Raw genomic sequence first — 22755 nt, forward strand, 5'->3', positions numbered from 1 at the left:
CACACGATGTAACCAGGCGCTCCAGACACAAGCCTCCATAGTGTCTGTGCATTAGGCTGAACGTTTGCCGTCCCTACGTATTGCGCACACCCAAGTCTCTAAAGCCAGTGAGGGAACATTTACATTTTTCTCAATGTTGCCTGCATGTCAATTTCATTGTAAATACTCAAAACGGATTGTAAGTACTATGTAATCGTGTGCAGTGTGTAACTGTACTGTACCTGACATACTATATACTTAACCTTTATTTTATTTGTGTTGCATCCTTTTTAATCTTATACAAGATTACTTGGAAGTAATATGTTAATTGTGGCTCTGATGACTCAGATCAGAGAACATGAAAACTAAATTAGTCACATTGGTGCCGTGACTCCCACCCATATACTAAACTCCCACCCCCATCCATCCCTATAGGAAAATGAAATGTTCATCAATCTGTACATATTCTGATTACAGCTACAGTAGCCTAGTGTGTATCAATGTTCATAGTGCTTCAATTAGTAACGAATATAGAATTTGGCTTTACAATGCATCAACCCTCTTGTTGTGTTAGTTTCATGTTAATTAATTCTGTGTGAGTGAAAATGACCGCCCCATTATAGCTGATTATAAATCCATAATAATAGATATATTATCACCTAATGTAGTGTTAGAACCTTTTATCAACTTAAGTTATTGTGAACATAAGTTTTTAACTTCTATTTGCTATTTATGGCCTGTAGGCCTCATTGACCTGAACTCATACAACTCGTTTGTGAGTAAAACAAGCATAATGTATGGATTATTTTGACTATAACAAATACTCAGATGAAACATGTTGTGATATTTATCGCAGACTGTTTGTGTCAAAGTTTAACAAGGACTCTCTCCTCATCACCAGTGTCATGATCAAAGATATGATCATGAGCCTCACATACAATATATTGTTTTGGTCATTGTGCTGCCACAGAATGAATTGTGAGCAAGGCCTCAAAAAAGCTTTATATACCAGAGCTGAGAGAAAAGCTTCTATATATTATTGAAATAATGTTGCGATTGTTTGTGAGAATGCCAACAGGTGTGGTTCCCGTGGAGGAAATATTCTATTGGGGAAAGGTTCCCGCGGGGGTTGCCATGGAAGCCAAGAAGGGGAGTGAGGTGTGTGTGTGTGTGTGTGTGTGTGTGTGTGTGTGTGTGTGTGTGCGTGTGTGTGTGTGTGTGTGTGCGTGTGCATGAGTGTTCAAACACACATGCGTGTGGGGGTCTGGGAGAGGAAGTGTGTCCATCTGATGAATGGGCATGTGCCTGATCTCAATTTTATACACTAATTGTAGTCTCACCCATTAATTTATAATGACCAGTCATTTTTGACCGGGAACACCGCAAGTTAAACCCACAACTTAATGAAAATCATCTAAATGTATTTTGTGTGTTCAGATGCCCTGTGTGGACAAAGTCATGGAACCTTATGACAATCAGAATAAATGAACTACATTTGTCCGGGAGAAAACTTCGGACAAATCGGTCCAATTCGACCGGAACACAGCAGGAGGGTTACAATTATACACCAAAGTTATACCAAATCGAAGGAGAACGGTTGAACGGACTGAAAAATAAGAACAACCTTACATTATGATACAGAAGGGAGGGGAAATGTAGCTATAACATTTGAATCTACACCCCGGGGAGCGATGCAGGCTGTGGAGATTTCCGGTGTACATTATTAGTGGATGGCGTTCCGCTCTCATCTCGCCACCGTCCTCCGCCAGCCGAAATAATTATCGGAAGGTCGACTCCTGTCCTGGCACCAGAGGAAGATGACTGAGAGCCATAGCGAAATGTAAGCTGTCAACCGTGTTGACTTATATATATATATATTTTTTTTAAGTGATGTTGTATTTATGATTGCATGAAGATGTATTACGCCGCTTTTGGTTGTATAAAAGGTGGAGTGTAATAGCTCCGGTAGGGCGGCCTAGGTCGGCGGCTGGCACAATCCGAGACCATCGATGGGGCCTCGACGTTTCCATTTTTATTTTCCCCCTTCTGAAATAGCTAAATTAGCTTGGTAGCTTAGCCATCTGGTTAGTCCTTTTCGCAGACAAGACAGTAGCTTTAGGCGAACAACAGCTGTGTTTGTGCCGGCGACGTTATAGGCCTAGACATATTATTAACTAGGTAATACAAATGATACATTCATATTTTGAGATTAGCCATCTGTTTTTTTACAAACCGACTAGCCATGCTAACCCACGTAACTTGCTTAGCTAACGGACGTTAGCCACCTAATGCTATGCATCTAATAAATAACCATTATTATCGAGCTAGTTAACGTTAGTTTATTATAATCATACACCCAGGTATAATTTCGGCGTCGTTTTTAATAGGTCACTTGTAATAGCCGCATGATGTACTGTAGGTTTAAAGGGGAGAACATGTAGTTCAGTGTCATTTTAGTGCCTGGACCTCGTCTCCGCCTCTCTAGTTAGCGAACCAGGTAACTGTTGTAGTGATGTTGTTACTAGTTGAAGAAGGATGCTGTCGTTCATATATAAAGACGACTCAACAACAAAACAACAAACACACAATCTGGTGCGATCTCCTCTCATCTCGCTTTTATCTAGCTACATATGGTAACACCAGATCATTTGATTTAACTCTAAAATATATATATGTTTTACCATGATACTCGTAGTTACTGGTGTGGCTATACAAAACAAGTCATTTTTATCAACTAACCTGGCGATACTATCAAATGCAATTGTATTTGTCAGATGCGCCGAATACAACAGGTGTAGTAGATCTTACCGTGAAATGCTTTACTTACAAGCCCTTAAATCGACAATGCTGTTCAAGAAATAGAATTAAGAAAATATTTGCTAAATAAACGAAAGTAAAAAAATAAAATTAAAAGTAACACTAAGATTAGGTTTCAATAACGTGGCTATATGCAAGGGGTACTGGTACCGAGTCAATGTGGTACCGAGTCAATGTGCAGGTTAGTCGAGGTAATTTGTACATGTAGGGGTAAAGTGACTATGCATAGATAATAAACAGTGAGTAGCAGCAGTATTAAAACAATGTAAATAAACAATGTAAATAGTCCGGGTGACCATTTGATGAATTGTTCAGCAGTCTTATGGCTCGGGGATGAGAAGCGGTTAAGGAGCCTTTTGGAGCTGGTCTTAGCGCTCCGGTACCGCTTTCCGTGCGGCAGCAGAGAGAACGGTCTATGGGTTCGGGTGACTGTCGTCCTCGATTCGTGGAAACGGGAATGACCATGTCCGTTTGAATCTAGAAAATGCTCCATTGTTAAAAATGTTTTTTTTGGGGGGGCTCCATGAATTAATCCAACAATGTGTACTTCATGTTAAAAAAACAAAACTATTTATTTTAATAACGGATAATTATCTAAATTTAAACAGACCCCCTTGCAACTGGACACAGACATTTTACTATTAAATCGAGGACGAAGATGGTATCGCCAATACCAGTTTAGTTCAAATCTCTGGTGACGTTTTGTACAGACACCTGTAATACCAGTGTAATTAATGAAACCATTCTTTGGGGGTTGAATCACATGATCTGCTTTTCAAATCTGTAGCTAAACCTTTAAGCTGTAGTCTATGTCCATCTCGAAATGTATACGATCCTGAAAATGTATAAAACATAAAATCCAGTCGTTTTGAGACTATTAATACCATAGATTTGGTTATACCATTGCGTTGCAGTTAAAAACAATGCACATGGGCTCCCGAGTGGCGCGGCGGTCTAAGGCATTGCATCTCAGCGCTAGAGGCGTCACTACAGACACCCTGGTTCGATTCCAGGCTGTATCACAGAGGTCTGAGGCACTGCATCTCAGCGCTAGAGGCGTCACTACAGACACCCTGGTTCGATTCCAGGCTGTATCACAGCGGTCTAAAACACTGCATCTCAGCGCTAGAAGCGTCACTACAGACACCCTGGTTCGATTCCAGGCTGTATCACAGCGGTCTGAGGCACTGCATCTCAGCGCTAGAGGCGTCACTACAGACACCCTGGTTCGATTCCAGGCTCTTATCACAACCAGCCGTGATTGAGAGTCCCATAGGGCGGCGACCAATTGGCCCAGCGTCGTACGGGATTGGCCGGTGTAGGCCGTCATTTCTAAAATAAGAATTTGTTCTTAAACCGACTTGCCTAGTTAAATAAAAAGGTTAAATAAAATAAAAAAACATACATGGATCCATTGCATAAAATCTGTTTCGGCTACATTTACATCATGTTCATATACCCCCTCTGTCTTTCCCTCTGTAGGGTTTCTGCCCTTTTACTAGTGGACGACCAGAGGTGTATCACCTATTGATAAGAGCCAGTAGAAAACACACCTGTTGGACATCACCAGCCCGACCAAAACCTGCCCCCATAGCCGGGCCTTATTGGATACCCCTGGGCCTCCCCTTCACACAGTCAAAACTGAATCAATACGCGCGAAGCAGCAGGATGACTGAGGCGTGGCAGCAGCACGCAGTGGCCCCCCCACCCACCGTGGTGCACAACCTCCCCCCGGGCTCCGACAGCGCCCTGGGCTGTGCCGTGTACGGGATCGTCCTCCAGCCGGATGTGGCATCCCTCCAGCAGCAGCCCCAGCACGGCCAGCAGCACGCCGTACCCGCCCAGCAGCCTTCCCTACAGGTAGGAGGCGAGGGAGGGCACAAGTGCGGCGCCTGCGGCCATGACATATCCCACCTAGCTAATCCACATGAGCACCAGTGTATGGGGACCGGGGATCGGTCGTTCCAGTGTACCCAGTGTATGAAGATCTTCTGCCAGGCCACTGATCTGTTGGAGCATCAGTGTGTACAGGTGGAGCAGAAGCCGTTTGTGTGTGGCGTGTGTAAGATGGGTTTCTCTTTGCTCACCTCGCTGGCACAGCACCACAACGCCCACAACAACGGCAACAACCCCATGAAGTGTTCCATCTGTGAGAAGACCTACCGCCCAGGTTCTGGCAACAACACCCCCACCTCCTCCGCCGCCAACCCGTCCACCGGCGAGGCCTCCAGTGGCGGTGCAGCGTGCGGAGCGTCAGCCCCTACGGCGTTTGAGGCTTCGGGACCGGACAGGCCCTACAAGTGCTCGGTGTGCCACAAGGGCTTTCGGCATCTGTCTGAGCTGTCGCGACACGAGCGGGTGCACACGGGAGAAAAGCCTTACAAGTGTGACACCTGTGACAAGAGCTTCAGCCAGTCGTCTCACCTGGCCCACCACCAGCGCACCCACAGCTCAGAGCGGCCCTACAAGTGTGCCGTCTGCGAAAAGTGCTTCAAGCACCGCTCACACCTCGTGCGCCACATGTACGCCCACTCCGGCGAGCACCTGTTCAAGTGCAATTTGTGCGAGATGCACTTCAAGGAGTCGTCGGAGCTGCTGCACCACCAGTGCCAGCCCACAGTGACGTTGGACAGGCCGTTCCGCTGCGGCTCGTGTGGGAAGGGCTTCAAGCGGCCTTCGGATCTGCGGCAGCACGAACGCACGCACTCCGAGGAACGCCCGTTCCAGTGCGAGGAGTGCCAGATGAGCTTCAAGCAGCAGTACGCCCTCGTTCGTCACCGCCGCACTCACAAGAACCCGGCCGACCGGCCTTTTAAGTGTAACCTATGCGACAAGGGTTTCCTGCAGCCCTCCCACCTGCTGTACCACCAGCACGTCCATGGCATGGAGAGCCTGTTCAAGTGTGCTTCCTGCCAGAAAGGCTTCAGCCAATCCGGTGAACTGCTCCGGCACAAATGCACCGGCTCCGGGTCGGCGTCTGGCTCCGTGACCGCGGCCACGCCGGCGGTGGAGAAGCCCTACAAGTGTGACGTGTGTGGCAAAGGCTACAAGAAGAAGTCGACGCTCCAGCGCCACCAGAACTCCAGCTGTCAGGAGAAGCCGCTGAAGTGCTCCCTGTGCAACCGACGCTTCCTGTCGCCGTCTGAGTTCGTGACGCACCGCTGCGACCCGTCACGGGAGAAGCCCCTGAAGTGCCCCGACTGCGAGAAGCGCTTCAAGTATTCCTCGGAGCTGCAGCGGCATCGCCGCGTTCACACCGGAGAGAAGCCTTACAAGTGCTCCAGCTGCGACAAGAGCTTCAAACAGCGGGAGCACCTGGTGAAGCACCAGGCGGTGCACTCGCGGGAAGCCCAGTTTAAGTGCGTGTGGTGCGGGGAGCGTTTTGTGAACCTGGGAGCCCTCCAGGAGCACACGGTCCAGCACACTGCAGAAGGAGGCGGTTATCCCACGGCACCGTGTATCCAGTGAGCAGGTCTGCTGCTGTTTGAGCGCCTGTACAGTGTGAAAACACGCGGTGACATGGAACGTTGCTCGCCAGGCATGCAGCAACACTCTTCCTGACACCTTGTTTGTATATAACCACACATTCATTATTTACATTTAGTTACACACCCGCCCCCCCCTCCCTCCCCCACTCCTTTTGCATAAACAATGGTAAAACTCTGCTTAATCCTAACCATGAAGTTATTATTGACACCTTCTTCCTCACACCAAGGTAATCGTGCCCATGTTCTGCCCTTCATTAGTGACTTCCAACTACCCATGACCCAGATCAACTGAAAACAGTACATCAACTACCCATGACCCAGAATAACTACCCATGACCCAGATCAACTGAAAACAGTACATCAACTACCCATGACCCAGATCAACTGAAAACAGTACATCAACTACCCATGATCCAGATCAACTACCCATGACTCTGATCAACTGTGGTCACCTTGTTGGATGCAGGAAAAATGCAACTTGAAAAGGAATCTTTCAATCTGAAAAGGCCTTGGAAATGTATTCATGCGTTGTAACATCAAATACTTAGGAGTTGCTTTTTAAAACAATTATGGAACTTATTCTCTGACTCCTTTATGGTCATATAATTTCTTTGCTGTGGTTTTGGGTTCAAGTTTTGGCCACACTACGTGTTGAACTCCCCCCTTAACCCTCTGGTTGGCTGTTAGTAATGCCCAATAAACCCCACCCCTCATAGACTTAAATATACGTTTCTGCATGAGTATATTTAAGCAATATGGCCCCGAGGGGTTGTGGGTTATGGCCAATATACCACGGCTAAGGGCTGTTCTTATGCACGATGCAATGCGGAGAGCCCTTAGCTGTGGTATATTGGCCATATACCCACAACCTCCTTGAGGTGCCTTTATAAACTGGTTATCAATGTAATTAGAGCAGTTCAAATACATGTTTTGTTATACCTGTAGTATACCACGGCTGTCAGCCAATCAGCATTCAGGGCTCGAACCACCCCGTTTATAATTGTGAAATATGTTTATATTTAGCATCACTGTTGTACTGTAGTAGCTTAGGTTTGCTTAACAAAAAGAAGAAGGAAAAAAATGTGACAAGTTATATCTTGTGTCCTCTTTGGAAATCTGTGGTAGATAAACTGTCTCATCTCTGTACTATAATGAATAGCAACTACTGTAGTATGTGTCAATGGGAATATTTCCCCGCATTCTGGACTACTTTGGCTCCCTATGTCATAGAAATAAACACATACCATATCTTTCCGTCAACGTGGGGCTGCCGAGTGGCACTGCATCTCAGTGCTAGAGGTGTCCCTACAGACCCTGGTCCGATTCCAGGCTGTATCACAACCGGCCGTGATTGAGAGTCCCATAGGGGGCGGCGCACAATTGACCCAGCGTTGTCCGCGTTTGACCCGGGGGGTTAGGCCCCGTCATTGTAAATAAGAATTTGTTCTTAACTGACTTGCCTAGTTACATCAAATAAAATGTAGGGTTAGGGAATGGGCCGACGATGCTCACAACCTCTGAATCCTCTACGTACTGTTTGTACATAAATATGACACGCTAACATATTAACAAACTTAGTGGTAGAAGTTGTCAAAATGTGTTGGAAGAACTGCTTCTGCCACCTGCTTTTCTACCCAGTTGAGTTGAGATTGTTTTGTGTTTTTGTATTTAAGCAAAAAAAGGGGTGTGGAGGACATCCTCCGGTCCGGTGGCATTGTCCTCCCGACAGGTGGGATCACTCCTACGCTACGCTCGTCCCTCAACCCACAGAGCAGACAGTTGGTCGTAAGACATCTGGATTTCAACCTAGCAGTTATCATGTGATTTAAAAAAATAAAATAAAATAAAAAAACACACTTCAATCTCTTTATCATGACTTTCATTTGGACATGTTGGCCTTGGTTTGTGCCTAGGAGGTCTTCATGTAAACCCTGCCACGTTTAGGGTCCCAATTGCACAAATTGTTCCCTCAGTTGCCCCTGAAATAGCTGTGAGAGGACTTGTATGTTAGTATGTCTATATGTTGAGGTGGAGAAGAAGGAGAAAAATAGTATGTGATTATGTATGCAAGTTTATACATATGTTTTTTTTTTATATATTGTTTTATGATAGTGTATTTGGAAGAGAAAAAAAATAAACCGTATGCTCACAATGTGTATTTGGAATGAGGATATGAAACTGAAAGGTTAGCAGTGAGAATGTCATGTGGTGCATTCATCCTAAATGGCACCCTATTCCCTATGTAGTATACCAGGGCCTCTGGTCAAAAGTAGTGCAAGCTATAGGGAGTAGGGTGCAACTTGGGAAGAAGTTTTATGTTTGACCTGGGTAGGATGATGAGGTAGTCAAGCACTTGTGTCTGCAGCTAGGCTATGAGCGTGTTTGACATCGCAGCCAAAACATTTTTTTAAAAGTGTGAACGACTAATCTACAAATCACCTTGAATCATAATTAACTACTCAAATGTTAGTTGCAGATCGGTCAGTCGGTCACAATTTCCCCATGATGCATCACGGTTTTGATGCTCTCGACAGGCCTTCTGCATGCCAACGCTGGTCAAATATGTCCCAGTCTGTGCATCTGCCTCTGCTGCCATCAATTTTTGTCAACTTTGAGATATAGACGATGACATCATTCTGTGGCTTAATCTATGTAGGCTACATTCAATCTTGAATGATATGTACAGTATATCATGTTCATATACACACTGCACTAACAAAATAAACTCATCTTACAATATGATTGTTTTACAGTATTTGTGTTTGCTTAAATACACTGGACAGTAACTTACCACACATTCGAGAGGGGGCAAAGTACTACTAGTCCTCTTAACAGGAAGTTCTTGACAGAAAACAGGAAACTGTCTCATACACAAACACAATAGTTCAATGTACATGGAAATGTTGTCCACGAGGTGCACATTTTTTTTATTATCAGGTACCGAGGTGGAATTACAACACACCACACCTGAAAGGAAAGTGCATGTAAATATTGAGAGTGATCATGTGACTATTTTGGTACGTATTTCAGACTTTCACTAGATATTTGCCAGAAAGGTTTATATACATTTACTTAGTCAAATAAGATATAGTTTATGTTTCAATAAAGCAATTGCTAGGTTAAAAATGTGTGATATATCTTTAAACGAAACCCGCTACAAATGAAACCCCTGCTGGTTAGAATGCGGCCGGTAACAAGACAGAGTAGTGATCTTTAGGTCGCTACATCAACGACTCCAATAGTGGCTCCAATGTTGCGTTTTGGGGAGGGGGGGTCACTGGCGACTACTTCCGGGTGAGTTTTTTTTTTTGTTGCAACGGAGTCCACAGCAGCAGCAGCTACGACTTGAACGACGGAGTCTTCTTAGGAATGAATATTTAAGCTAAACCCATTAGCCAGACTCAAAAACATATTCAAGCGGTTTCAAGTGTCATATTCTCAGGCATTTTTCTCGAACTTTGCGCCCTGGAGAGGGTGCCACCGCAAGCCCAAATACATGTCGCTGGACTTCCTACCCGAGTGCGCTGCTAGCTAGCTAACAGTAGCAGGCTAGCTAACGACAATCATTTCTACAGTAACGTACATGTAGCGAGACGGGATTTCACGTCTTTTCTAAACCAACTGACCGTTGTTAAATAACTTATTATCGCCACTCAAGCTTGCTGTTTGATATTGTACTTATGTTGGCTTATCGTATTCGTGTACGTTAGTATTGTGATGAACACTGGGGCCCAACTTAGCTGGTTAGCATCTAGGCTAACTAGCTAACTTATCTTGCTTATACCAGAGGGGTCTGTCAAATTCAATTAGCTTGCCCAGCTCTCGGCCTCGTAAATTAATTTTTAAACCATTTCTCGATTTTGAGTTACTAGCTAGCTGTCCGATATTGAATCCTTATTGCCAATTGTGTTAGTCTACCTCGTCCTCTTTCCCCTTTCCCCTGCCGCCTCCCCGAAACTGGCGGTCCACCATAGCATCTTGCCAAACAGGCTGTTCAGGTGCATCAGGCACTCGCTCATCGTAGCTTTGACCATCCGCACAGCAAGTGCTGCCGACTGCGGTCACCAACTACGGACGAAAGTAGCCCAAACCAATGTTAAGCCATCTTACACGGAGTTAACTAAATCTAGGGTCCCCGAAAGTCGGTGCCCTGCCTTCCAATTTCGCGCCAAGAAGAGTAGTATTGTTGTGGAAGGTGAGCCCCATCAGCACCGGGCGTCCAAGCTCGCGATGCCCCCTCCTACGGTCAGCAGTAAAGCTCGGGTCTACACCGATGTCAACACGCAGAAGACCAGGGACTACTGGGACTACGATGCACACGTGCCAAGCTGGAGGTAAAGAAGGATGTAGCTATTCAACTAACTGTTAGTCACTAGGGTTCTCTAATTCTGGAGAGTTGGGTGCGCACGCTTTCATTCCAAGCCTACAGGGTTTGATCAAACGTCTGTTTATCACTCAGTTGCTCTTCAGGACAGGAGTTAGGAGAACCCTGTTGTAAATGTGTATTAATCCCTTCCAGATAATCTGGATAATAACCCTACTGCATGCATGTACTCCTACCCCGCTGGTCTCTTCTCAGGATTCTCTTGTTCTTCTCTCTCCAGTAATCAGGACAACCTGGTCTCTTCTCAGGATTGTCTTGTTCTTCTCTCTCCAGTAATCAGGACAACCTGGTCTCTTCTCAAGATTCTCTTGTTCTTCTCTCTCCAGTAATCAGGACAACCTGGTCTCTTCTCAGGATTCTCTTGTTCTTCTCTCTCCAGTAATCAGGACAACCTGGTCTCTTCTCAGGATTCTCTTGTTCTTCTCTCTCCAGTAATCAGGACAACCTGGTCTCTTCTCAGGATTTCTCTTGTTCTTCTCTCTCCAGTAATCAGGACAACCTGGTCTCTTCTCAGGATTCTCTTGTTCTTCTCTCTCCAGTAATCAGGACAACTACCAGTTGGTGCGTAAGCTGGGCCGGGGGAAATACAGCGAGGTGTTTGAAGCCGTCAACGTCAGTAACAATGAGAAAGTGGTGGTTAAAATCCTCAAGGTGAGCTGCTGTCATAAATGTGTTTTGAATGTTTTTTTTTTTCTTCCCGTAGGTGTTATACAATGGAGTTAATAGGCCCCTCAACCTAGACATGTGGCCCTCTGACTTAAAACAGTTGGCCTTCTATTGGATTCAGTTGAACGGCGTCATATTCGTTAGTGCACACACACACTTTTTTTTTTTTTTTTTACCTTTATCTTTAACTAGGCAAGTCAGTTAAGAACAAATTCTTATTTTCAATGACGGCCTAGGAACAGGAACCTAGGAACTGCCTGTTCAGGGGCAGAACTGACCCCTTGTCAGCTCAGGGATTTGAACTTGCAACCTTCCGGTCACTAGTCCAACGCTCTAACCACTAGGCTACCCTGCCGCCCCAATGGAGTGTGTAGATTTAAGTTTCGGTCCAATTGTGTCCGTTTGGTTCTGGAGAATACGACCCTGCCTGTTTGAGGCTTTGAGGGTCTTTTTTGTTGTTGTGTTAAGTCTGGGAAATGATTGATCTCTTGTTTCAGCCTGTCAAGAAGAAGAAGATCAAGCGAGAGATTAAGATCCTGGAGAACTTGCGTGGTGGAACTAACATCATCCGCCTGGTGGACACAGTGAAGGATCCTGTGGTATGTCTCTCTCGTAGAAATATAATCTCTAGAAGGGGCTTAGAGCTTCAAACAATCACAAATTGACTGGTAAACAAACTGGCATTGGCTGCCAGTCATCCCATAATGACATCAAGGATTTGGCCTGTTCTATAGATCATATTTCTATGGTCTCTCCGGTCAGCCCCAGTACTCCATTCTATAGATTATATTTCTGTGGTCTCTGGTCAGCCCCAATACTCCCTTTTATAGTTAATATTTCTGTGGTCTCTCTGGTTAGCCCCAATACTCCCTTCTACAGATTATATTTCTGTGGTCTCTCTGGTCAGCCCCAGTACTCCCTTCTATAGATTATATTTCTGTGGTCTCTCTGGTCAGCCCCAGTACTCCCTTCTATAGATTATATTTCTGTGGTCTCTCTGGTCAGCCCCAGTACTCCCTTCTACAGATTATATTTCTGTAGTCTCTGGTCAGCCCCAGTACTCCCTTCTATAGATTATATTTCTGTGGTCTCTCTGGTCAGCCCCAGCACTCCCTTCTATAGATTATATTTCTGTGGTCTCTCTGGTCAGCCCCAGTACCTCCATTGGGTGCGTGTTTATTTGCATTTAGGGGTGTGACCTCCATTCCACGAAAAAGGAATTAATGAGCCCACACCGTCACAGTGAGGTGCTGACTAACAGATTTACTTTTCAGTTATTTAGCAGACTCTTATTCAGAGCCACTCACAGTTAGTGCATTCATCTCAGCTAGGTAAGACAACCACCTATCACAGTCATAGTAAGTCAAACTTTTTCTCAAAGCCCGCTATCGGCAAAGTTCAACTCTAGAATGAGAGAACCCCCCCTGATGAAGGCTATTTGGAAAATGTTGGTGATAAATCCCACAAGCAAGGAGAGCGATGAGTGTGAGACTGTTTTCATTGTAATGTCTCTCCCATCAGTTTATTTGCCTTTAGTGGTGTGGCTGCTCTGCTGTTGTTTGAAATGTGTGCTGGTGATTGTGACCTCAACAATAGAACTCTCACTGACTGCCATCTTCTGTTTGAAATGTGTGCTGGTGATTGTGACCTCAACAATAGAACTCTCTCTCACTGACTGCCATCTGCTGTTGTTTGAAATGTGTGCTGGTGATTGTGACCTCAACAATAGAACTCTCTCTCACTGACTGCCATCTGCTGTTGTTTGAAATGTGTGCTGGTGATTGTGACCTCAACAATAGAACTCTCACTGACTGCCATCTTCTGTTGTTTGAAATGTGTGCTGGTGATTGTGACCTCAACAATAGAACTCTCACTGACTGCCATCTTCTGTTGTTTGAAATGTGTGCTGGTGATTGTGACCTCAACAATAGAACTCTCACTGACTGCCATCTTCTGTTGTTTGAAATGTGTGCTGGTGATTGTGACCTCAACAATAGAACTCTCTCTCACTGACTGCCATCTGCTGTTGTTTGAAATGTGTGCTGGTGATTGTGACCTCAACAATAGAACTCTCTCTCACTGCCATCTGCTGTTGTTTGAAATGTGTGCTGGTGATTGTGACCTCAACAATAGAACTCTCTCTCACTGACTGCCATCTTCTGTTGTTTGAAATGTGTGCTGGTGATTGTGACCTCAACAATAGAACTCTCTCTCTCTCACTGCCATCTGCTGTTGTTTGAAATGTGTGCTGGTGATTGTGACCTCAACAATAGAACTCTCTCTCTCACTGCCATCTGCTGTTGTTTGAAATGTGTGCTGGTGATTGTGACCTCAACAATAGAACTCTCTCTCTCACTGCCATCTTCTGTTGTTTGAAATGTGTGCTGGTGATTGTGACCTCAACAATAGAACTCTCTCTCTCACTGCCATCTGCTGTTGTTTGAAATATGTGCTGGTGATTGTGTCCTCAACAATAGAACTCTCTCTCTCACTGCCATCTGCTGTTGTTTGAAATGTGTGCTGGTGATTGTGACCTCAACAATAGAACTCTCTCTCTCTCTGCCATCTTCTTTATTAATCGAGGATGAACTCTCCCATCTTGTCTCTCTGCAGTCTAGAACGCCGGCACTTGTCTTTGAGTGCATCAATAACACAGATTTTAAGGTACGGCTGTTTGGTGATTATCATGCATTCGTGTGAAACCACTACAACATTATTTTTTAAAGTTACTGATCTCTCTCTAAGGTAATTGTCTGTTTGAAACGTTAAGACATGAAAATATACTGATATCATCTAACTTTTTTAATCTGTAAATTTTTTTGAAAGTACATTGCATTTCCGAAAGGTTTCAGACCCCTTGACTTTTTCCACATTTTGTTACAGCGTTATTCTAAAAATTGATTACATTTGAAGAAAAAATACAATCTACACACAGTATCCCATAATGACAAAGCAAAAACAAATGTTTTGAAATTTTTTTGCGAAACAAAATATCACATTTGCATCAGTATTCAGACCATTTACTCAATACTTTGTTGAAGCACCTTTGGCAGTGATTACAGCCTTGAGTCTTCTTGGGTATGATGCTACAAGCTTGGCACACCTGTATTTGTGGAGTTTCTCCCGTTCTTCTCTGCAGATCCTCTCAAGCTCTGTCAGGTTGGATGGGAAGCGTCGCTGCACATCTATTTTCAGGTCTTAACAGAGACGTTCGATCAGGTTCAAGTCGTGGCTCTGACTGGGCCACTCAAGGACATTGAGACTTGTCCCAATGCCACGCCTGTGTTCTGTTGGCTGTGTGCTTTGGGTCATTGTCCTGTTGGAAGGTGAACTTTTGCCCCGGTCTGAGGTCCTCAGCACTCTGGAGCAGGTTTTTCATCAAGGATCTCTCTGTACTTTGCTCCGTTCATCTTTCCCTCGATCCTGCCTAGTCTCCCAGTCCCTGCCGCTGAAAATCATCCCCAGAGCATGATGCTGCCACCACCATTCCCCGCTGTAGGGATGGTGCCAGGTTTCCTCCAGAGCATGATGCTGCCACCACCATTCCTCACTGTAGGGATGGTGCCAGGTTTCCTCCAGAGCATGATGCTGCCACCACCATTCCTCACTGTAGGGATGGTGCCAGGTTTCCTCCAGAGCATGATGCTGCCACCACCATTCCCCGCTGTAGGGATGGTGCCAGGTTTCCTCTAGAGGTGACGCTTGGAATTCAGGCCAATCAGTTAAATTTTGGTTTCATCAGACCAGAAAAAATGGTCAGTCTTTAGGCGCCTATTGGCAAACTCCAAGCAAGCTGTCATGTGCCTTTTTACTGAGGAGTGGCTTCCGTCTGGCCACCCAACCGTAAATGCCAGATTGGTGGAGTGCTACATAGATGGTTGTCCTTCTAGAAGGTTCTCCCATCTCCATAGAGGAACTCTGGAGCTCTGTCAGAGTGACCATTGGGTTCTTGGTCACCTCCCTGACCGTGGCCCTTCTCCCTCGATTGCTCAGTTTGTCCGGGCGGCCAGCTCTAGGAAGATTCTTGGTGCTTCCAAACTTCTTTTAATTTAAGAATGATGGAGGCCACTGTGTTCTTGGGGACCTTCAATGCTGCATACATTTTTTTTGGTACCCTTCCCCAGATCTGTGCCTCGACAACATCCTGTCTCGGACCTCTACGGACATTTCATTCAACCTCGTGGCTTGGTTTTTGCTCTGACATGCACTGTCCACTCTGGGACATTTTTTATATAGCCAGGTGTGTGTATGTCCAATCAATTTAATTTACCACCAGTGGACCCCAATCAAGCTGTAGAAACATCTCAAGGATGATCAATGGAAACAGGATTCACCTGAGATATTTTGAGTCTCAAAGCAAAGGTTCTGAATACTTATGTAAAAAAAATAATAATAATTTTTTACTTTTCCGAATTTAACAAAACCAGTTTTTGGTTTGTCATTATGGGGTATTGTGATGTCATTATGGGGTATTGTGATGTCATTATGGGGTATTGTGATGTCATTATGGGGTATTGTGATGTCATTATGGGGTATTGTGTGTAGATTGAGGACATTTTTTCTTCTTTACTACGTTTTAGAATAAGACTGTAACAAAATGTGGAAAAAGTCAAGTGGTATGAATACTTTCCAAATGCACTGTAGTTAACCTTTTTTGTTTTCATTTCATTCACAGGAACTTTACCAGAAGTTAACAGACTTTGATATTCGTTTCTATGTGTACGAGCTTCTCAAGGTAAGGGAAACTGGCAGGTCCCCTTGCTTGGCTCTGTTGCATCCCACTTTTAAAATAATTTGGCTTTCAATTTGTTTCCATTTACATTTTTTGGGGGGGTCAAGAGGGCCTGAAACGAGTCTTCCGATATAAAGGCTGTGTCGTCTAGACTGTGTTGTCCTTTGTGTTGTCTCCTATAGGCTCTGGACTACTGCCATAGCATGGGGATCATGCACAGGGACGTCAAACCACACAATGTCATGATCGACCACCAGACGAGAAAGGTAGCCAACCGATCATCTTTATTTAAACAGGTTATTCTCATTGAGATACAATCTGGAGAGACCTGTGAGCAACATCAAACACTCCCTCTGTCAGGGTTGGGGTTTCTTCATTTGCTGAATTTTTTTTTTTTTTCATGAGGATTTCTGGTTTCGCTGACATCATCCTCTATTCATACATGATGGAAGTTGGCCCCGCCCCCAAACAATATTCTCTTTTTGTCTTGGTTCTCTACAGGGTTGAAAAATATATATTATATTTAACCTTCTTTTTTTCTGGGAGTCATACTGAGACCAAGGTTTCTTCTACAGATGAGAAACATGGTCATAAAATAACCAACACATTAGTAATAATGTCCTCAATCAGCTTCTTGAATTGACCCAGAGACACCAACATCAGTAATAATGTATAATCAGCTTCTTGAATTGACCCAGAGACACCAACACATTCATCAGTAATAATGTCCTCAATCAGCTTCTTGAATTGACCCAGAGACACCTTCTTGAATTGACCCAGAGACACCTTCTTGAATTGACCCAGAGACACCTTCTTGAATTGACCCAGAGACACCTTCTTGAATTGACCCAGAGACACCTTCTTGAATTGACCCAGAGACACCTTCTTGAATTGACCCAGAGACACCAACACATCACATTTTGAATATTGTTCCACAAATACAGTGGAGGAAAAAAACCTAAAAGCTGGTTTACCTAACTCAATACAGACCGAATTAATTTGACTTATCCACTCATGTCTAGAGGTTAGTAATGATGTTAGGTACAGTGAGTTTTTTTTTTTTTTTTTGTAAAAAGGCTTTATGAATGAAAACACAGCAATGTATCATCCTACGTGATATCAGAGACGGCCAGACCAACTTTACGGTAGAGAATGCGGTGATGAGCACTAACACTGTCGGCCCCGCAAAAAAAAATCTAATAACATAATGTTATGAGTACAACAGGTGTAGACTTTACCGTGAAATGCTTACTTACGAGCCCTTTCCCAGCAATGCAGAGGTAAAAAGTCAATGAAAATAACAACAAGGCTGCATACAAGGATTGTATGTAGAGGTGAGAAAAAAATCATTGAATCCATTTAGAATTCGGGGGTAGCTAGGTGGTAGCTAGGTGGTAGCTAGGGGGTACCTAGCTAGGGGGTAACTAGGGGGTAGCTAGGTGGTAGTTAGGGGGTACCTAGCTAGGGGGTAACTAGGTGGTAGCTAGGGGGTACCTAGCTAGGTGGTAGCTAGGGGGTACCTAGCTAGGTGGTAGCTAGGGGGTACCTAGCTAGGGGGTAGCTAGGGGGTAACTAGGTGGTAGCTAGCTAGGTGGTAGCTAGGGGGTGGGTAGCTAGGGGGTACCTAGCTAGGGGGTAGCTAGGTGGTAGCTAGGTGGTAGCTAGGGGGTACCTAGCTAGGGGGTAGCTAGGTGGTAGCTAGGTGGTAACTAGGTGGTAGCTAGGTGGTAACTAGGGGGTAGCTAGGGGTAAAAGGCAGGATAGATAATACAGTAGCAGAGTGTGGCTACTGTCCAGTGAGTGTGCATAGAGCCAGTGGAAGAATGTAAGTGCAAACAAGGGAGTCAATGCAAATAGTCTGGTTAGCCGTTTGATTAACTGTTGAGCACAGGGTTTCCGTTAGCCGGCGTTTGGCCAATTTACATTTCTGATGTTGTTGAAAAAACGGATATAAATTGTCACCGGCCAATTGTCCGGTAGAAGATCCCGTTTAGAAATAATGCTTATCTTTTTTAGCCTATTCATAGACGGTAATACCAGTCGATGGAAACACATTTGACTTGTCATGCCTATCGGTCTAGTGGTTAATTTAGTGGAATTAAATGGGTGAGGTGTAGTACAGTATATTCGTTATGCGTTTTATCACATCGTACACATGCAGAGCCTTTGAGGGGAATGTCTGTCAGACAGCATCTCCCACGGCAACGGAAGGCAGGCTTCATCACCTCACTCACCACTTTGCAGTGAGCTGGAGGCAGTATGTGTTTAGAAAACATTAACTTAATTGTTTGAGACTTGAATGTTTTTTTTTTTTTACTACCAATGAGGCATGTCTTACCTTGTAGTGGCCTAGTCAATCACAACATATCTTTGGAGGCAGTTTATTTTATATCAACTTTCTTTCGTTGTCCAGGAGCCAAAGGCACAATCCTGGTCATATTAGCGACCTGTGCTAGTTGTTGATAATCCTGGTCATATTAATGACCCGTGCTAGTTGTTGATAATCCTGGTCATATTAGCGACCCGTGCTAGTTGTTGATAATCCTGGTCATATTAATGACCCGTGCTAGTTGTTGATAATCCTGGTCATATTAATGACCCGTGCTAGTTGTTGATAATCCTGGTCATATCGGTGACCCGTGCTAGTTGTTGATAATCCTGGTCATATTAATGACCCGTGCTAGTTGTTGATAATCCTGGTCATATCGGTGACCCGTGCTAGTTGTTGATAATCCTGGTCATATTAGCGACCCGTGCTAGTTGTTGATAATCCTGGTCATATCGGTGACCCGTGCTAGTTGTTGATAATCCTGGTCATATTAATGACCCGTGCTAGTTGTTGATAATCCTGGTCATATTAGCGACCCGTGCTAGTTGTTGATAATCCTGGTCATATTAGCGACCCGTGGTAGTTGTTGATAATCCTGGTCATATTAGCGACCCGTGGAACAGGGTTGGAGTTAAAACCTACAGGAGGGTAGCTCTCCAGGAACAGGGTTGGAGTTAAAACCTACAGGAGGGTAGCTCTCCAGGAACAGGGTTGGAGTTAAAACCTACAGGAGGGTAACTCTCCAGGAACAGGGTTGGAGTTAAAACCTACAGGAGGGTAGCTCTCCAGGAACAGGGTTGGAGTTAAAACCTACAGGAGGGTAGCTCTCCAGGAACAGGGTTGGAGTTAAAACCTACAGGAGGGTAGCTCTCCAGGAACAGGGTTGGAGTTAAAACCTACAGGAGGGTAGCTCTCCAGGAACAGGGTTGGAGTTAAAACCTACAGGAGGGTAGCTCTCCAGGAACAGGGTTGGAGTTAAAACCTACAGGAGGGTAGCTCTCCAGGAACAGGGTTGGAGTTAAAACCTACAGGAGGGTAACTCTCCAGGAACAGGGTTGGAGTTAAAACCAACAGGGTGGTATCTCTCCAGGAACAGGGTTGGAGTTAAAACCAACAGGGTGGTATCTCTCCAGGAACAGGGTTGGAGTTAAAACCAACAGGGTGGTATCTCTCCAGGAACAGGGTTGGAGTTAAAACCTACAGGAGGGTAGCTCTCCGGGAACAGGGTTGGAGTTAAAACCTACAGGAGGGTAGCTCTCCAGGAACAGGGTTGGAGTTAAAACCTACAGGAGGGTAACTCTCCAGGAACAGGGTTGGAGTTAAAACCTACAGGAGGGTAGCTCTCCAGGAACAGGGTTGGAGTTAAAACCTACAGGAGGGTAGCTCTCCAGGAACAGGGTTGGAGTTAAAACCTACAGGAGGGTAGCTCTCCAGGAACAGGGTTGGAGTTAAAACCTACAGGAGGGTAGCTCTCCAGGAACAGGGTTGGAGTTAAAACCTACAGGAGGGTAGCTCTCCAGGAACAGGGTTGGAGTTAAAACCTACAGGAGGGTAGCTCTCCAGGAACAGGGTTGGAGTTAAAACCTACAGGAGGGTAACTCTCCAGGAACAGGGTTGGAGTTAAAACCAACAGGGTGGTATCTCTCCAGGAACAGGGTTGGAGTTAAAACCAACAGGGTGGTATCTCTCCAGGAACAGGGTTGGAGTTAAAACCAACAGGGTGGTATCTCTCCAGGAACAGGGTTGGAGTTAAAACCTACAGGAGGGTAGCTCTCCGGGAACAGGGTTGGAGTTAAAACCTACAGGAGGGTAGCTCTCCGGGAACAGGGTTGGAGTTAAAACCTACAGGAGGGTATCTCTCCAGGAACAGGGTTGGAGTTAAAACCAACAGGATGGTATCTCTCCAGGAACAGGGTTGGAGTTAAAACCTACAGGATGGTATCTCTCCAGGAACAGGGTTGGAGTTAAAACCTACAGGAGGGTATCTCTCCAGGAACAGGGTTGGAGTTAAAACCTACAGGAGGGTAGCTCTCCAGGAACAGGGTTGGAGTTAAAACCTACAGGATGGTATCTCTCCAGGAACAGGGTTGGAGTTAACCTACAGGAGGGTAACTCTCCAGGAACAGGGTTGGAGTTAAAACATACAGGAGGGTAGCTCTCCAGGAACAGGGTTGGAGTTAAAACCTACAGGATGGTATCTCTCCAGGAACAGGGTTGTAAACCCCTGATATAGATGTCACCATAATCTAGGACCGGTAGGAGCATCTACTGAATAATCTGCTTTCGACTATTTTAGCGAGAGGCAGGACCTAATTTCTATAGAAGAAGCCCCATTTTTTTAAAAATGTATGTTATGATAAACACCATTCCTGCCCCTGTTCCCTACTAATCTAGGCCAGTGTTTCCCAAATAGCTGGCCTCATAGCAGCCGGAGCTGCAGCTAATTTCTCCTGGGTCAGAAGCAGAGCAACAACCCTGTTGTTTTATCAGGAGGGTCACAGAACGTGCGTCCCGAATATCACCTGAAGTGTACACTCGATTTTTACCTCTTACAACCGTCCGCAAGTCTCGCGAAGCTTACATTGTTTTGCTACACGAATTCAGCAGTAATCAGTAATCCTCTCACTGTAATGTAATGGCATTGGATTGGTGGATGCATAGGTTAGTGGGAGTTCCTACCATATTTGTTACGCCTGTCGTTTCCTTTCAGAATCAGTCAAGGGAAGTAAACAAGGTCACACTTTGGGAGGTAGAAGAGATAATTGGGTCTCCTCCAGAGAGGGAACTTCAGAAAGTGTTTCAAATGGGTCAATTTATGGCACCAAAACGCTGTGAAGATGGAGGGGGGGGGGGGGGTCCAGGGTGGGGCGGGCTGTCATGGTTCTGTTTCGCCACCAGGTGGCAGTAATGGAGCTGCAGCAAGCAGAACACAAAGCTGAAGGCCAAGATTTAAAAAAATGTGTTTAACCTTTTTTATTTAACTAGGCAAGTCGGTTTAAGAACAAATTCTTATTTTAGAAATTACGGCCTACGCCCGGCCAAACCCGGACGGCGCTGGGCCAATTGTGCGCAGCCCTATGGGACTCCCAATCACGGCCGGTTGTGATACAGCCTGGAATCAAACCAGGGTGTCTGTAGTGACGCCTCTAGAGCTGAGATGCAGTGCCTCAGACCTGCTGTGCCACTCGGGATCCCTTCATATTAAAGACGAGTGTAGAGAATCATTGTAGCATCTAAACCGCAGTGCCTCAGACCTGCTGTGCCACTCGGGATCCCTTCATATTAAAGATGAGTGTAGAGAATCATTGTAGCATCTAAACCGCAGTGCCTCAGACCTGCTGTGCCACTCGGGATCCCTTCATATTAAAGATGAGTGTAGAGAATCATTGTAGCATCTAAACCGCAGTGCCTCAGACCTGCTGTGCCACTCGGGATCCCTTCATATTAAAGACGAGTGTAGAGAATCATTGTAGCATCTAACCCACAGTGCCTCAGACCTGCTGTGCCACTCGAGATCCCTTCATATTAAAGATGAGTGTAGAGAATCATTGTAGCATCTAACCCACAGTGAAATATATTTTTCATGACCCAGAATATTGTATTTTCAGCTGAAAGTTAAAGACGCAAAGAAGCATAGAAATAGCACCCATAGAATAGATCTTAGACTTGGGTTCAATTAAGAATGACACATCTGTAACACACGTTTTTCTATGTGAATTTGGTCTGGTCGTCCTAGAAGTGACATTTTTGCGGCTTTTATGGATCAATTCCTTTATTTCAAATTCAAAAACCAAGTGAATGTTCAATTGTATAAATTTAAAAATGATCCGTTTTAATATTCAGACTATTTTCAACTGAATTCCTTTACCTTCTTTTACAGTTTTTCAAAATGAAAATTGATCCCAAACATACTGTAGATCCGTAGTTCCCAGATGGTCCACTAGTTGGTGGGTCAGAAGGACATTTTGAAAAGGCTTAGAAGACAGGTTAGCATAGTGCAAAACAGGAAGCTCTGCTTCTGTAGATGTCACACTGCCCCCCCCCCCCCCCTCCAAAAAAAACCTCTAATTCCTCTGTCTGTTTGTCTCTCTCTGTCCCTCAGCTGCGTCTCATAGACTGGGGTCTGGCTGAGTTCTACCACCCAGCTCAGGAATACAACGTCAGGGTGGCCTCCCGTTATTTTAAAGGACCGGAGCTGCTAGTGGACTATCAGGTAGACACTAGTTATTAACACTACTGACACAATGTGGACTATCAGGTAGACACTAGTTATTAACACTACTGACACAATGTGGACTATCAGGTAGACACTAGTTATTAACACTACTGACACAATGTGGACTATCAGGTAGACACTAGT

At 45.0% G+C, this 22755-nt stretch overlaps 1 protein-coding gene across 4 annotated transcripts in view; it reads left to right on the forward strand.

Moving 5' to 3' along the window:
- The first annotated feature begins 1270 nt into the window (after nt 1-1270).
- Nucleotides 1271-22755, forward strand: part of znf319a (zinc finger protein 319a) — a 31531-nt gene continuing 10046 nt past the window's right edge. Inside the window, exons 1-8 of one of the 4 annotated variants that reach the window (XM_090223246.1) lie at nt 4316-4654; nt 10240-10618; nt 11208-11319; nt 11832-11933; nt 13948-13998; nt 16010-16069; nt 16249-16332; nt 22498-22608. In XM_090223246.1, coding sequence (XP_090079372.1) covers nt 4465-4654; nt 10240-10618; nt 11208-11319; nt 11832-11933; nt 13948-13998; nt 16010-16069; nt 16249-16332; nt 22498-22608 — 1089 coding nt within the window. In that variant the 5' untranslated portion in view covers nt 4316-4464. Of the gene's footprint in view, nt 1820-4278; nt 9024-9562; nt 10619-11207; nt 11320-11831; nt 11934-13947; nt 13999-16009; nt 16070-16248; nt 16333-22497; nt 22609-22755 lie in introns of those variants that run through there. The other 3 variants (XR_016492374.1, XM_036963195.2, XM_036963194.2) reach the window with 3 other exon arrangements.

This window comes from Oncorhynchus mykiss, chromosome 26 (assembly GCF_057628025.1).
Source record: "Oncorhynchus mykiss isolate SJ-2025 chromosome 26, ASM5762802v1, whole genome shotgun sequence".
Classification (NCBI taxonomy): Eukaryota; Metazoa; Chordata; class Actinopteri; order Salmoniformes; family Salmonidae; genus Oncorhynchus; species Oncorhynchus mykiss.